This window comes from Cupressus sempervirens, chromosome 1 (assembly GCF_028749045.1).
Source record: "Cupressus sempervirens isolate cs-2001-9-10 chromosome 1, ASM2874904v1, whole genome shotgun sequence".
NCBI lineage: Eukaryota > Viridiplantae > Streptophyta > Pinopsida > Cupressales > Cupressaceae > Cupressus > Cupressus sempervirens.
In genome coordinates, this window is record NC_143118.1 from 563425639 (window position 1) to 563440419 (window position 14781).

Here is a 14781-nt window from a genome sequence, read left to right on the forward strand (position 1 = left end):
CGAGTATTCGGCAATTATGCCAACTATGGTCAGGAGTATTGAATGACAAATGAAACTCGTTTGGTGACAAAGACTTCTATAAATAATATTATATGGAATTAATATTATATCCCCGGCACTGAATAAATATTGATTATAACAAAAAGGGAGAAAGCATGCTGTCAATTTTAGAAAGAATGTTTTGGCTGTGATGAGGAAGCTTCAGGCACACGAAGCAATGCAAAGTCTTTATCAAGTTGATTATCAAAGTATTCTTTAAGAGAATGGAACGAGAATGAGTTTGGCAGCAGTAACTAGTATTAAAGACAGAATATTGGTTTTGTTTGCTTCAGTGTTGCATGGCAGAAGACATATATATAAGCAGGAACCATGTCTTGAAGTTTCTACGGCGAACATGAAACATATTTATGTTGCGTATGAGTAAAAGATATCGTGCTGCATAGAAAGCCAGCAGACATAGGAGTCAAGCGATACATGACATCATAGAAGAACAAAGACATCGGCTTATAAAGATTAACATTAAGCAATGGGATATGCAAACAGAAGAGTCATCAAGTGTATGAAGCAAATGCAACCAAAACACCTTCATGAACGATATCACAGTAGTCAATCATATACAATATTCAACAGAAAAAAATATAAAACAAATGAAATTCAGGAGCCTTCATATTTCAAAAGGAAATCAACCATATGGTAATCCTTTATAAGCAGCAATATATATCCTTCACAAAGAAGCAGAGATTTATATAAAACGGCACATTAAAAGGCATATTGGAAGCATTGATTCATTATTGGGATCAAATAGCTGATATCGATGCATACTTCAGAAGGCAGCATGTGAAGATGGGGAACCTTGAATCACAACATTCATCATTGACATCACCATCCTACGTAAATAAATACTCATGGATCATTGCACGACACTCCCTTTTGGTCAGATACAAGTCTTCTTGCATTGAAGATCATTAGACGGTAATTCTGGTACAACGTTGGAATTGTCCAACAGCCCCGTTGATTTCATCGAATACAATGAAGCTTCTTGTCAATATCTGATGTATATAAATGTAATCAAATATTAGTTTGAAATTCAAAATATCACAAGATCGACACTCCTAGTGACCATATCGATATATGCAATATAAGTACACAGTTGTAGCAAATCAAAATTAATTATTCTAGCAATTTGATGCAAGAATCTATGAAGATCATTGATTAAAGGCATAGCAGGACAAGGAAAGACAGATGGGATTAATCAATTTGAAAGGTGGGATATATGGAACAACAGATGGTTGGGAGATTAATTATAGAAAAGCAAAAAAAGGATTTATTTTCAATAAATCTCAGTCAGTAATAAATGATGAAATTCTTAAAACACTAATTATTATAAAATGAGATGGTGCCATTAAAAATTAAAAGATTATAGTTTTGGAAAGGCACCTTGTTTGAAAAGTCACAATTGTTTATGAAAGGGCATATAGGAGATATAAGTAGAGAAAAATAAGGAACATAAAAGCAGGAGTAGAAGTGTCAAATGCAAGCATAGAAAGGGAAGAAGAGAAGTCAGCAGTGAAGTAAAAGAAAAGTTGAAATATATGAAAATATATAATTAGATTTTCAATCTAATTTATATATATTTAATGACAGGTGAAGAAGAGTACATATTAAGAGGAATATATATCTTAAATAATAAAAAGAGTGTGAAGAGAAAAAACAGGAGTGCGGTGAAGTATGAGGGGAGATGAATTAAAATGTAGATTCTTTAAAGAAGGTGCGGAATTTATACGTATGTGTATACAGATATCTGATTGATATATATATATATATATATATATATATATATATATATATATATATATATATATATATATATATATATATATATATATATATATATATATATGAGAAAAGGAATTAAAAGAAAACTATATATATTTAATTGAAAGCATGATGTAGAAGGAAGAATTATAAAGAAGGGAAACCATTCAGATTTGTAGAGCAAGTTAAAGATCCATCATCAGTTGAGTAAGCAACAATGTAAAGGTGGACAAGTAGTTTGTGTGCAGTGGGTTGGTGCTCACAAAGACAAAAGTGGGAGTTGGTACTTCCAATAGGTCGGAGCCTGCAAAGTGTGGGAGTCAGAGCTTCCAGTGAGTCAGTGCTCATAAACATAGAGGTTGTAGCCTCTAGTAGGTTGGAGCCTACAAAACAATGAAAAATAACAGTCTATATAAGAAAATATTGATCTACCGTGGTTTTATCCCGCATTGGGAATCCACGTAAAATCATTATGTCACTTTGTTCAAGTGCATAATTATTGATTTCAGCAATTTAAAGTTATTCAAGTTTTTGTTTGGATAAAAAGTTTTAAATTGGCAAAGTTTTCATTAAACTGATTCACCCCCCACCCCTCTCAGTATAATCGTGTGCTCTTCAGAAACCTGACATTTGTAGTATGCTGTTATACGGCCCTATACTTAGTAGAATCCTCCAATTTCACCAATAGGAAATAAAGTAGTTAGCATTGAATAAACAGCCATCAAAGTAAGCATCAGATCTGAATTCACAGAATCTGTAAAGGTCAAAGCATAAGTTACATCTAGCATTACTCAATACTCTACCAAGTACAAAAAAAACCATCAAATAAAGTGATAAAGATAATGGCCATCACATAATATCAAATATTTGAGCAATCAATTAAGAAACAATAAAAAATGTAAATACTTAAATCCACCTGATCATGTGAGAGTTGCGATATATGTAGCAGGCCCTCTGTATCAGCACCTAAGTTAACAAAAGCCCCATAATCTTTTATGGATGTTACAACACCTTTATAAAGACCACCCACTTCAATTTCACGTCCAACAATAGAATCAACCTGTTCACATCAAAGCAACATCAATTTCACAATAAACAATAGAACTGACCAGTAGACATGAAGCATCCTATTGAGTGCATCTGGTAAAGGCCTAGCATATTATTTTCTTCTTTCACTCTGTTTTTCATTTAGTGAAATATTTACAAATTAAAGAAGGAAACAAGAAAATAATTCTTATTAGGAATAAATACAAAACACAGAAGCTCAGAAAACTTCAAAAGTACCCTGTTATGCCAGCACATGTCCAATAAACTTGTTTTAGACGATGTTTAAAACTTCAAATTAAGACTATGCAGCATAAAAATCACAGAAACAGTAGACCACAACACAATTGACCTTGTAAAATATTACCTAAATGCCTAAGACAGGACTAGATTACTATCTTTAAATCAAGAAAAAGTGTAAAAGTATCAAGAGTTGTTAATCAAACAATTAACCAAAAAAGACGGTTATAATTATGTAGGAAATATTATTAAAATTTGGAGAAAAACGCATCTTGAGACTGATTGCCATTTCAACTGACCCAAGATGGATCACTAAGTCTTCTGTTTAGCCAAGAAATCACTTCATTTAAGTGAGGGAAGGCAAATTAGAGATGTGGGCATCAGAGTGTTGGATGTCATATGGAGTGATGAGTAGCGAGTTGAACAGATGGCTTCATCCAAATTCAATTTAGGGAAAGACATTTTCCATATTCTCATTAATTAAGTACCTATTAGGCTATTAGTCAAACATATATCTGTACTCACAGCTACAGCTGTTTATTTGACTCAACTCAGAATAACTTGCCAATGCATTATAGCCAACTTCCCATCCTCAGATCCTACATTAATTTATTTGGAGAAGTAAAATTAAATATAACATTTCCAAATAGCAATTAAGAAAAAAAGACTTCCTTGTAAAGAAATATGCCAAATGTTATGAATGAATTTTTTAAATTTATTCACACGTCAAGTTCTTATAGAGCTAAACCCAAGCGGTTAATGAATATTATTAATAACTTGGCAAATTCTATTCAGTATAGCCCTTTTGTATTTGCAAAACAAGCCCTCCTAATAGGTCATATGTTGAGATGTGCCTATGTCAATTATACATGGATTAACTAAATTTCTTGTTTCACTCATACAAATCGCACCTGCTGTTACCTTATTTATAGCTATTTAAACTACCTGCTGTTACCTTATTTATAGCTATTTAAACTAACTCGTACTAGGCCTAATGGAATTGTAGCCTCTTCCTTAAATAGTCTATGAATACATATAGTAGAGAAATTTGAAATACAACTATTAAATTAAGATATTAAATTTCAAATTCTGACACCAGGATTTTGACCTTAGCACCCCACATTGAACGAGTATATCTATTGCTGGAGATAGCTGGGCATAGCACCTAGGGGAATTTAAATTAATTTTTGGGGGAAATCTTGAGATTGGCTAGCTGGGGAGAAAACCCAAGTTAAGCCCCATGATACACACGAAAACCTTCAAATTTCGCACCCAAATAGCATTTTCAGAACTGATATTTCTATGTAGTGCAAGTCTATTCATCACCAATTTTGGGATCTTTTAAGAGAGGTGAGTTCAGAAATATAAAAACCCTACATTACCGTTGTTAGGGTTCCTAAAATACAATAATTTCTGCGAGTAGGGAGTTATAACAACATCAAGGGCATATCTTGCAGTTGCACCTAAAGTTTGATGATTTCAATAACCTTTTTGGAGCTATGCCTAGTCTTTGGGGACTGATTACCCAAGGCTTTGACTATTTGACTGACTAGAGTAAGTGCCACCATATTCCCAAGAAAAGACCTATATTATTCAACACCCACAAGACACATTCACCCTTCACACAGGTTTGCTACAAGTTGAGGCACACCCTCATAGGTCTCAAATACCTTTAGGCACCCTTGCTTCGTATCCAACCATCTAGCAAAGATCTTCTCCAACCACAAATGTATTGTGTATAAGAAGCTTGACAAGAGATCTATGACTCATTCTATTGCAATTCAATACAGAGTATCAATGCCACAAAATTCAAATTGAAAAGTTTCACTGTGCACTGCTTGTCTAAATTCATAATCATTTTCTTTTACAGTGCATTGTTGTCTAAATTCATAATTAGATATATTAGAAATTGTAGGTTTAGATTTCTCATTAAAATGCTACTGTCTGTCTGTCATTGCTTGATTCATCCCAAGAGGATTCTCACAAAGTAAAGGCATTAACTCTATTGAGACCTTTGCTCCTGCAACAAAGATGTGCACCTCAATGGAGATTTGAAATAAGTATAAATGTCTCAACCACAAGCTTTTCAGGTTGCAGGGAAGAAGCATCTTGTATACAATTTCAAGAAAGCTTTACATGACTTGAAACCAAGCACCCATGGAATGGTACATCAAAATTTTTAAGTATTTGATTGCATGGGAATTCCAAAAAAGTCCTCCAAATGACTCTAGAAATAATATCACTCTACTAGTCGTTTACTTAGATGACATCATTGTTATCAACACAAAGCTAGTTGAAATCAAATCAAATGGGAGTACAACTTTTGACATGATTGATCTAGGCCTCTTACATTATTGCCTGGGTATATAAGACTGAAAAGCATCACATCACCCCATTTTGAAATAAGATTAAATTACAGATAATCATTAGAGAATAATATTTTTAATAGATAAATAAGAATATTAAAATATAATATGATCATAATATAAGTAAATGGATAATAATATAAGTAAATAGATAGTAATAAAATAATAGAATATAAAATAATAACTAGCATCTGCACGTAAAAGAGGTACAATAATTATGCCGATAGTATGTTATATCTTGTTCAATATATTACAAAGTTAAAGAGAGTGAGCACCAAGTGTATTCCTCTTCTCCTTATGCTTCTATTTTTTTCTTCTTCCTTTTTTGTCTCCTATTTTCATTACTCATTATTGTCTTTCTACTCCTCCTCCTCGATCTTTTTTTTGGCTTCTTGTTTTGGGTTGTCTTCTTCATCCTCTCCTTAAATTTCTATCTTTCTCCTCCTCCTCCTCCTATTTCGTTCTTTTCATTATACAATTTCTTCTCCTTCTCCTTTATTGCTTTATCCTTCACTATCTTCTCTTTCTTTGTTGTATTGTCCTCTTCTTTCTTCTTCTCATTCGTTTCTCTCCCCTTCATCTCCTTGTCTCCCACTCTTCCTTCTCCTTGCTTCTTTTTCTACTTCATGTTTTGTGTCTCCTCATCATAGTCCTCCTCCTCCTTTTTCTTCTCCTTTTGCTTCCTATTCTTCTTCTTCTAATGCTACTTTATATTCCCCTTCTCCTTCTTTTTGATCTTCTCATTTGCGGCCTCCTTTTTCTTCTCCTTTTGCTTCCTATTCTTCTTTTTCTATTGCTGCTTCATCTTCCCCTTCTCCTTCTTTTTGATCTTCTCATTTGCCGCCACCTCCTTTTTATATTTCTTCTTAGTCTTCACCTCCTCCTCCCTCTTCTCATTTCCCTTATTCTTATTTTCTTTCTTCTTCATCTTCTCTTTTTTTTTTTCTTTTTTTTTTTCTTTTTTTTAATCTTTCTTCTTCGTCTCTTTTTTTATTATTTCAATGTTTGCCAAATTATTCATTCATGACATATATTTATTTAGACTTTGTTCTTATTCAAAGTAAATATAAGAAATTAGATCTGTTGAAAATCTTCTTTTTTTTAACTTTAATTTAATTTTTTAATAATTTGTGTTATGATTTTAAAGAGGAAGCTAAAAATATTATTTTAATTTAAAAATACAAACACTAAAATATAAGTTATCACATTATTTTTGTTTATTTGTTATTTTCTATTCTTCATTTTTTCCTACTTTACTTCAATATCCCTCTCTTCAACATGACCTTTTTTTATTACTTCACAACTTCCAATAATAAAGGTTTAATTAATTATTCATATTATAGAAAATAATTCATAAAATTTATGATTTTTCATTTATTATACATTTAATTGTAATAATAATTTTGTTCTAAAAAATATGTCTATTTTAAATGGCATTAATTTTCTCGAGCAGTATTACACTCTGACAGAATTTGAGCTCTATATCAATCGATCATGGAACGATCACCCCTGCGCATGACAAGACAACCCAAGAGTCAACAAAGTTGGCTACAACAATCTGGTGTGACCCTACCAATGCCACAATGGTTGCATTTCCTACTGTTTCTAACGCAATACTCTACACAACTACATTCACTTCCTCCATTAGATATGCAGTCAAATGCTTGGTTTTGAAGTGCGAGCTGAGTTGAATGAGTGGTATGCCACATCAGTCAAAAACAATTTCATCCGATTCATTTTTCTCTAGCCAATAAGTTTTGTCGCTTCTTTTTTCGAGTACTTCAATTCCTCGTCAAAAATTTTGTGGCTTGCGCTTGTTTGCTTTTTGGCCTCCAAGTCGCCTCCTTCCTCATTACCGAATCTCATTTCACACCTTGTCTTACAAATGGAATCTAGCAGGAGCACAAGGCTTGTCCAATCATGTGTACCTTTACGGTATACACACTGCCTAGCCACAATGTGGTTAATGCCTCTACAAGAGCATCACACTCTGCCAGTTGCACTCTAAAATAGACATCCACAACTACTTGATGACTTTTCACCCCGCGATTTTTTACTGTCTTGTAATTTTTCCTAGTGAGACATTACATTTTTTGGCTTAAGTCTAATGTATAATAACCTATTGACTAAATGAAAAAATGAATAGTGAACAATAAAAGATATAATATATTAAAGAAGAATTAATATATAGATATTATATAAATATATAATATAATATATATCAAATATAATATATGAATATAATCTTAAATATCATCGATTAGAGATCACTTATATAACAGATTGACTCTCGTATAAAATGATCCCTATATTGCATATATCAAGTGATATGCTAATCAAGAGATATTTAAAAGACAAAAAATATTAAGTCTTGATTAGGGTGCAGATTCGAATGAGAATGCAAGAATACAACACGCAGATGTGCAACACAAATTTGAGGGGTGTGGATGCATTTGGATGTGTGTCTGCAAAGAAATGAAAGAAATATACAAAATTAAAACATTTAACAGTTGGGGAAAGGACCAAGTACCTAAGCACGTTCCAATGGTTGTGATAGGAGTTGTTGACTTAATACCCACTCTTACTGATTTTATATCCAACATTTTTTGTAAGATTGTACCGATAGTTGCAACTTTAAAGTAGTTCTTACTAATGATGACTACCCATAACTGAATGAAATGTGTCTCTTTTCCCAAAAACCAAACAATAGTGTGATGCCACATCAGCTACACAAGTATGGGAGTCTCTAATGCACTACGATTGGTCTCACTTTTTTTTTTGGCTGTTTTGGACACCTTGGCAAAAAGCATGCTGATGTGGCACCATATTTGATGATATGACTTTGAAACCTTAGTTAGAAGCAGGAGACTTGCTAAGTAAGCTATTGTCAAAAAATGGGAGTGATTTGAAATTTCTACATACGATTTTGAGAAGCGCGAAGTTAGGGTGCTCAACTACTAGGTGCTCTCCCCTATGCTACTTCATTGATACATATTCAAATTGAAATTCAAAGATTCAATAAGTCTACAAGAATATAAATAACGGATGACTCTTTTAGGGTCGATTTAGGGTTTAGGAGTGCAAAATAGCATTAAAAAATCATATTTGCACATGTCTAAATCCATTTAAGTGGCAAAATGTGAATTTTTTGGTTCTTTTTTATCTTCTAGATACACAGAGGCTTTTGGAAGCACCAGAGTAACTATGGGTGCCATCTAAATGCAACCTTCAGACATCCAAAAGTATGTGGATGCCTCCCAGAGGCATCCCTGCACTTTTGGATGGCTGGAGGCCACATCTGCATGGCACCAACAAGGATTCCGCCTTTGGATCAGCATCCAAATGCATTTGCTTCCACTTCCAAAGGTAGGAATCTCACATTTGTAATTGGGCAAAGAACTAATAAGCAACTTAGCAGAGTGACAAGTCACAATTAATTAGCAATACAAGGTTTGAAGAGTCACCTCTTCTGAAGGAAAGAAAGAAACCATATACACTCAATGTATATACAAGTTGTCCTCAATCACTAAACATGGATGGAACCACTCCATTAGTGATCACGCAATTCGTAAGTGTTTTGTATTAAAACATTACCGATAAAATAGTAAACAAGTTTGGTTTCAGTATACCCAATCATTGGACCCAACAATTAGCTCGAGCATTCCTCAAGTTTTATTAACTTACACTTGTTTCATAGAGCACTGGACAAGAATATGTCTATTGAAGGCGAATCACCATCCAATAGAGCCAATTAAAGTTAGATAATATTCTTAGTAATTTGATAATCGACTCAGAAATCACATCATACAGTCAGTAATTACATAATACAGGAAGAAGAATTATAGAGAAACCAGGAGTTTCAATAGTGTCTCAATAGAAATTGATGTAATGCAACATTTAGAGTTTAGAGGACAGTGTGGGGTCATATTGGTTGAATCACAAGAAGACAAGAACTTCCACTGTGTCAAATACCAATTTTTGGCTCAATTTAAAAATGTTCATATAGTCGTTGAGGTTTCATGTGAAGTAAGTTGACAAGTAAAATTAATTATGATTCATGTGAAGATCACATGTTAGTTACTCATTATGATGTTATTATATTGTTATCTTGAAAACTTGGAAAGTTGGTTATTTGCTATAAATTAATGGGAAGTAAATGTTGGTTAGCTGTTATGATGGTTTATGAATAATAACTTGTAGTAATTGTGATTATATTGAGGAATATGATATTATTGTGGAGAATTTCCTTTCCTTGTAGGAGCACGTCAAAGGGGGGGAAGCATTGCCAAAAAGGAATTGGGCATAGAGGCATCACCTACCATTGAGCAAATAAGCAAGAGTCCTAAACCACCATAACCAAGGAAAAATGGCTAGGAAAGCAAGGGTATACTCGAGGACAACCATGAGCTAACCAGTCAATTCATAACACTTATCTAGAAAACATTAAACATTTAAATAATAATATAAATTGTTACCTTTTCTATCTGAGATCATTGTGGAGCCTCCTGTTATACTCATATATTGACACCATGATATCATGACATCTATAGTTGCACATACATGTATATAAATATGTGCGTGAATGAATATTATGGTACAAAAGACATAAATGATAAAAATTTATGCATATATATGTATATATCTATACGTACAAATAGAGGTGGCAAGATACCATGATATCAATATATATTTAAGAATCTTTTGAAAGGAGATCCTTTATAACTATCATTATTATTCTCAAGTGGACTTGAGCAAATTGCATAACCTTGCAACATGCTTCTTGTTCATATGTTCCCTTCACATTGTATAACCGATAGAAAACTCAATTCATTATGAGACTGATTCCCGGCAGCAGCTATAAGCCATAGTTAGCAAATACAGCAGTAACTTTCTCTTTCCATTTACTAAGTGAGGATAGGCATCTCTACCCATTCAAGGCAGCGCTCATCCTCCTAGTAGGTCATACACTATGTTATTCCTTCTTTTATTTAAAAGCACAAGGATCGAATGATGAAAATGTAAACTTCTTAAGTTGCCATTTCAGTTTTGCAAGCAATGCACCAGGCATATGTATTCATAATTTCTGCCAATGGCATTGTGTTTAAAGCACCAAGTACTTACTATGCAAAGTATATTGACTTATATAGAGGTGTTGACAATATGCCTCTGAGATAAATGCAGCATTTGATCTTAGGATAAAGATACTATACAATAATTTGGACTTAAAAATGCAAGTTGATACCAGATCTGAATTTGTTCAAGAGGTCTCCCAAGAAGCACCCATAAGGACCAGAATATTAAAGAAAAACGAGTGAGAAGGAGAGAACATCCCTACAAGAAACAAAGATAAGATCAGTATGGAATGCATGTTTGATGTAACATAATTATTTTAACTGAGTCAGCTCATGGTTGTCCAATATATAACTCTTGTTGTCATGTCGAGCGGTGGATTGATAATCTAACACAGATTGCTCAATGGCTGGACAGTGGTGGTCCTAAGCCTAATCCCAGGTAGGGATGGTATTTCTCAGTTGAGATTGTATGGGGATATTTAAGGGTCTATGGTTGTGAGGTTAAGCCCTTGACAATGCTTCTCCTCTCCACCAAACGCCAAAGCTTGCACAAGACAGAGATACGATCTACATTCAATATTTGCTAGTAACGGGTGTTTTACTTTTATGATATTTGAAATCAATCTCAAGTTGAAGAAATATTAGATGGCTAATATTGTTAAATCAGTTATTCCCTTCAATGCTTAGAAATCAGCTTCCTTTAAAATGTATTAGGAAATCAGTTGATTTTACATATTGATTGTAAAATATAACTGCATGAATGAGATAAGCTTACTTGATGGTTGTTATAATTGTCCTTCATTCATGTGAATGTATCATTTATTTACATTTAATTGTAATAATCAGCAATGGGAAAAAAAGGTTGTTACAATGATTTTGTTGCCCTAAATGGTATTGGCTATTAAGATACAATGGTATAACTTTTATGCCCTAAGTGGTATAAGTGAACTAACCCAGGATTTTACAGATGTTGCCCTGGGTAGATTCCAGTTTCAAAACTTAGGGTATTGCAAACTTAAATCCTCAATTCGTATTTTATTTGATTATGCTTACAATTGTTAGATATGACACTTCAATTAAACTGATTATAACTATTAATCTCTTTCATAGGAACCCGTAAAGATAACTGTTATAATCACCATCTCATGAATTTGAAGTAGTAACTGTATTCTTGATGAGATGCTAGTTGTTGGCTAAGGCTCAAGAAAAACAGATGTTACACACTATACGAGTCGAACTTCAGCATTTGTGTCTACAACTAGCTGACATTTTGTGTTTGGCATTCATGGATACATGATAAAATGATGGCAACATCATATTGATAAACCAAATATATATTACATAGATTATATTCCAAAACACTTGATAATTAGTTTCCATAACTTTATTATATTGTCGAATCATTAATATTGGTGAATATTGCTAATTTCCAATTCAAGTACAATCGTGGCATCAAGGCCCAACTGGGTCATATGCATAGGACTTTCATTTATGATTACATCTACAAAATCATTATATTTAGACTTTGATAACAATAATAGTAGTATTTAGTAGGATAAGAAGACATTATTGGTATTGAGGGCACCAAATAGAAGAAGGGAAGAACCTACAATGAACCAAGACATTATGCATACTTTAGGAAGTTGTGAATTATGTAGCAGTTGGAACACAGTTGGAGTATGATTAATCTATAGGACTATATAAGTCAGCAACAGTTCTTATGGAAGAATGTATAATAGAACAATTTGTTCCACAATTTTATAAATCATGGAAACATCAATCTATAGCATTGGAAGGAGTAACTGAGAAGCTTCAAACGGAGATAAGGATTGAGGAAGCAATCATGTATATTAGAATGCACATGGCAGCGAAAAAATATAAAAGGTTGGCAGAGTTCTCCAGACAATATGACAAATATTGATCCTAAGATTGTAGAGACTATCTACTATGCTTCCCCATAGGGATTTTGAGGTTGGGTTTGCTAAGAGGATTGCCCAAGATCCTACCTAACCAGTAGTTCAAAGTCAAAGATTAGAGCCACCTTCTAATTCGCAGACTAATACTGAGGAGTCCTTGACAAAGATTAGGAGTTTTTATCAACATTACACTATGAGGAGTGCTCATTACTTTTATTTTGACCCACAAGTAGAGGATTTGGTTTTGCGTCGGTGTGGGTTGGCTCTAGTTTCATACCATCTACTATGGGATGGGTTAGCACCATCTTTTGCAAATGCAATTGATAGCTGCAAATTAGACCCCTTGCAGTATCTACACACCTAGGACAATTTGGCAAAGGTTGGAGTTGGTGGTAGTGTTTCAGGTACCTATGGTTGTTACCATCTCCACAGTGCAGTTGGGTGTGAGTATCAGTTTGATAGGGACTCGGGTGTTGACAGAGTTGGTATTTTAGTTGCATTGGGTTCCGATGTGTTGTTGCCTTCATCAGTGCCTCGAGTCAATTTTCAGATGATTCTAATGTTGATGTTCGTTATTTGGGTGTTGGTGCTACAGGAGTTGCTTGTACACAGCAGGGATAGTACGCAGTTCTACCTTTAGGATCCAAGTAGATTGTGATGTTCATTTTGCCTTGGGATTGCTTGGGGACAAGACATCTTAGGGAGGGAGGACTGTAATGTCCCCATTTTAGCAGGTTCCTGCAATTGGCCAGGTCAGTTCACCATCGCGACCCTTGTGAGCGGACAATGGCATTTGAGTGTCTCAATTGTGTGGTTATAAGCTTGCCAGTAGCCTATGGTGTGTTTGGCTCCATTTGAGGGACTTACTATTTATAGTAAGTCAATCTGTTGGTTCTGATGAGCTCAAATGAGTTAGAGGAGTTGGAAGATGCTCTCAATTTTTATTTCAAGCTTCCAGTTTGATATCCAAGAATCTTGGAGGAAGCGTTTATTTATAGTCACCTCGTTAGGTTCATTCATTATCTTTCACCATCAAGATCACTTTGGTGTTGTCAGATTTTGATTTTGATGCTTCCTTAGTTGTTTTTGCAAGATAGGTGAATTATTATTATTATTCATCTAAATATGTTGAAGTTGCTATTTTTTGTTGGTGTTGTTGGTTGGTCACCTCAGTGTAATATCTCATTAGAACCAGGATGAAAAGTTTTAAATTGTGGGAACAAGAAACAGTGGCCTTACATGTCAGAATATTAAGTTATGGTGGAAAAGGTCATTTTCGAAGCCAAAAGCAATTAATAAATTAGATTATAATGGCACTTTATTATATTTTAATGTTGTGTGTGAGAAGCTTCTTAAGTGAAGTTCATTTGGTAAACTTTGCACCATTTGGAGATTATAAATATGAGCCCATTCGATGAGTAAGGCATCCGATTGAATATTATTTTTCTCTTGTTGTCTTTGTGACAATTTTGAAGCTTTGAAATTTTGTGCCCTTGTTGAAGTATAAGGGTTTGGGATCTATAGCTGAAGTATGGTAGATTCAATTCCGAGTTTTCATTCTGAGGATTGCATTTGCAATTGTGCTGAGATATACAATTGTCTTTTTCTCCTACTATAATAACTGTTGCTATGGAGAAGTTTAATTTTTCTTGTTGCTAGAGATTGTTTTGGAATTTGTGAAAGCATTCGCTAGAATTGTTATATCAAATTGTGTGCTAGTTAATTTGGAGTTCGTTGGACACTGTCTATATCTGTTGTTGGGTATCATTTTCTATCTACACTTTGGGAGCAACGTACCTGCAATTGCATTTGTTTGTTGGAGAATTCTTTTGTTGTCGCTAGTCTTCATTTCAGAGAAATTTCAAAGCATGTCTACATGTAAGTTCATGGACTGTAACTTCTAATTTTTCTGAGTATTGTTGATTTAAATAATAGGGAATATTTTATCAATTGGGTTGTTGACATTTTGTGAAAATACTCAATATCTAAATTGGTATTAAAATCTTAAATTTTCAGCTGTATATTCCAGGTTCCCTATGTAATTTCTAAACAATTGAGTTCAAATTATTATTGCAATATCTTCTATTTTGCTGCTATATTATTGTATCAAAAATTGCAAAACATCAAAAACAAAAAAATGAATCAATTATTCATCACAAATTGTTTGAGAGCCAGCAAGGCTCATTAAAGTTGTATCAAAGCTTGCTTGCAAAATGTTTGACAAAATGTCAAACAACTAAATTATAAAAGAATTTGTTTGTTGTTGAAATTATAACTGGTTGGGGTTATTAAAAAGTTATTCTTGTTGGCTTTCAGGAATATTTTCAG

The 14781-nt window shown here is 33.6% G+C and overlaps 1 protein-coding gene across 1 annotated transcript in view; it reads right to left on the bottom strand.

The window, feature by feature from the left end:
* LOC149578676 (polyribonucleotide nucleotidyltransferase) overlaps nucleotides 1-14781 on the bottom strand; it is a 273752-nt gene that overhangs the window by 37877 nt on the left and 221094 nt on the right. Inside the window, exon 17 of the mRNA XM_089831043.1 lies at nucleotides 2732-2875. Within this exon, the coding sequence (XP_089687169.1) occupies nucleotides 2732-2875 (144 nt within the window). The remainder of the gene's footprint in view (nucleotides 1-2731; nucleotides 2876-14781) is intronic.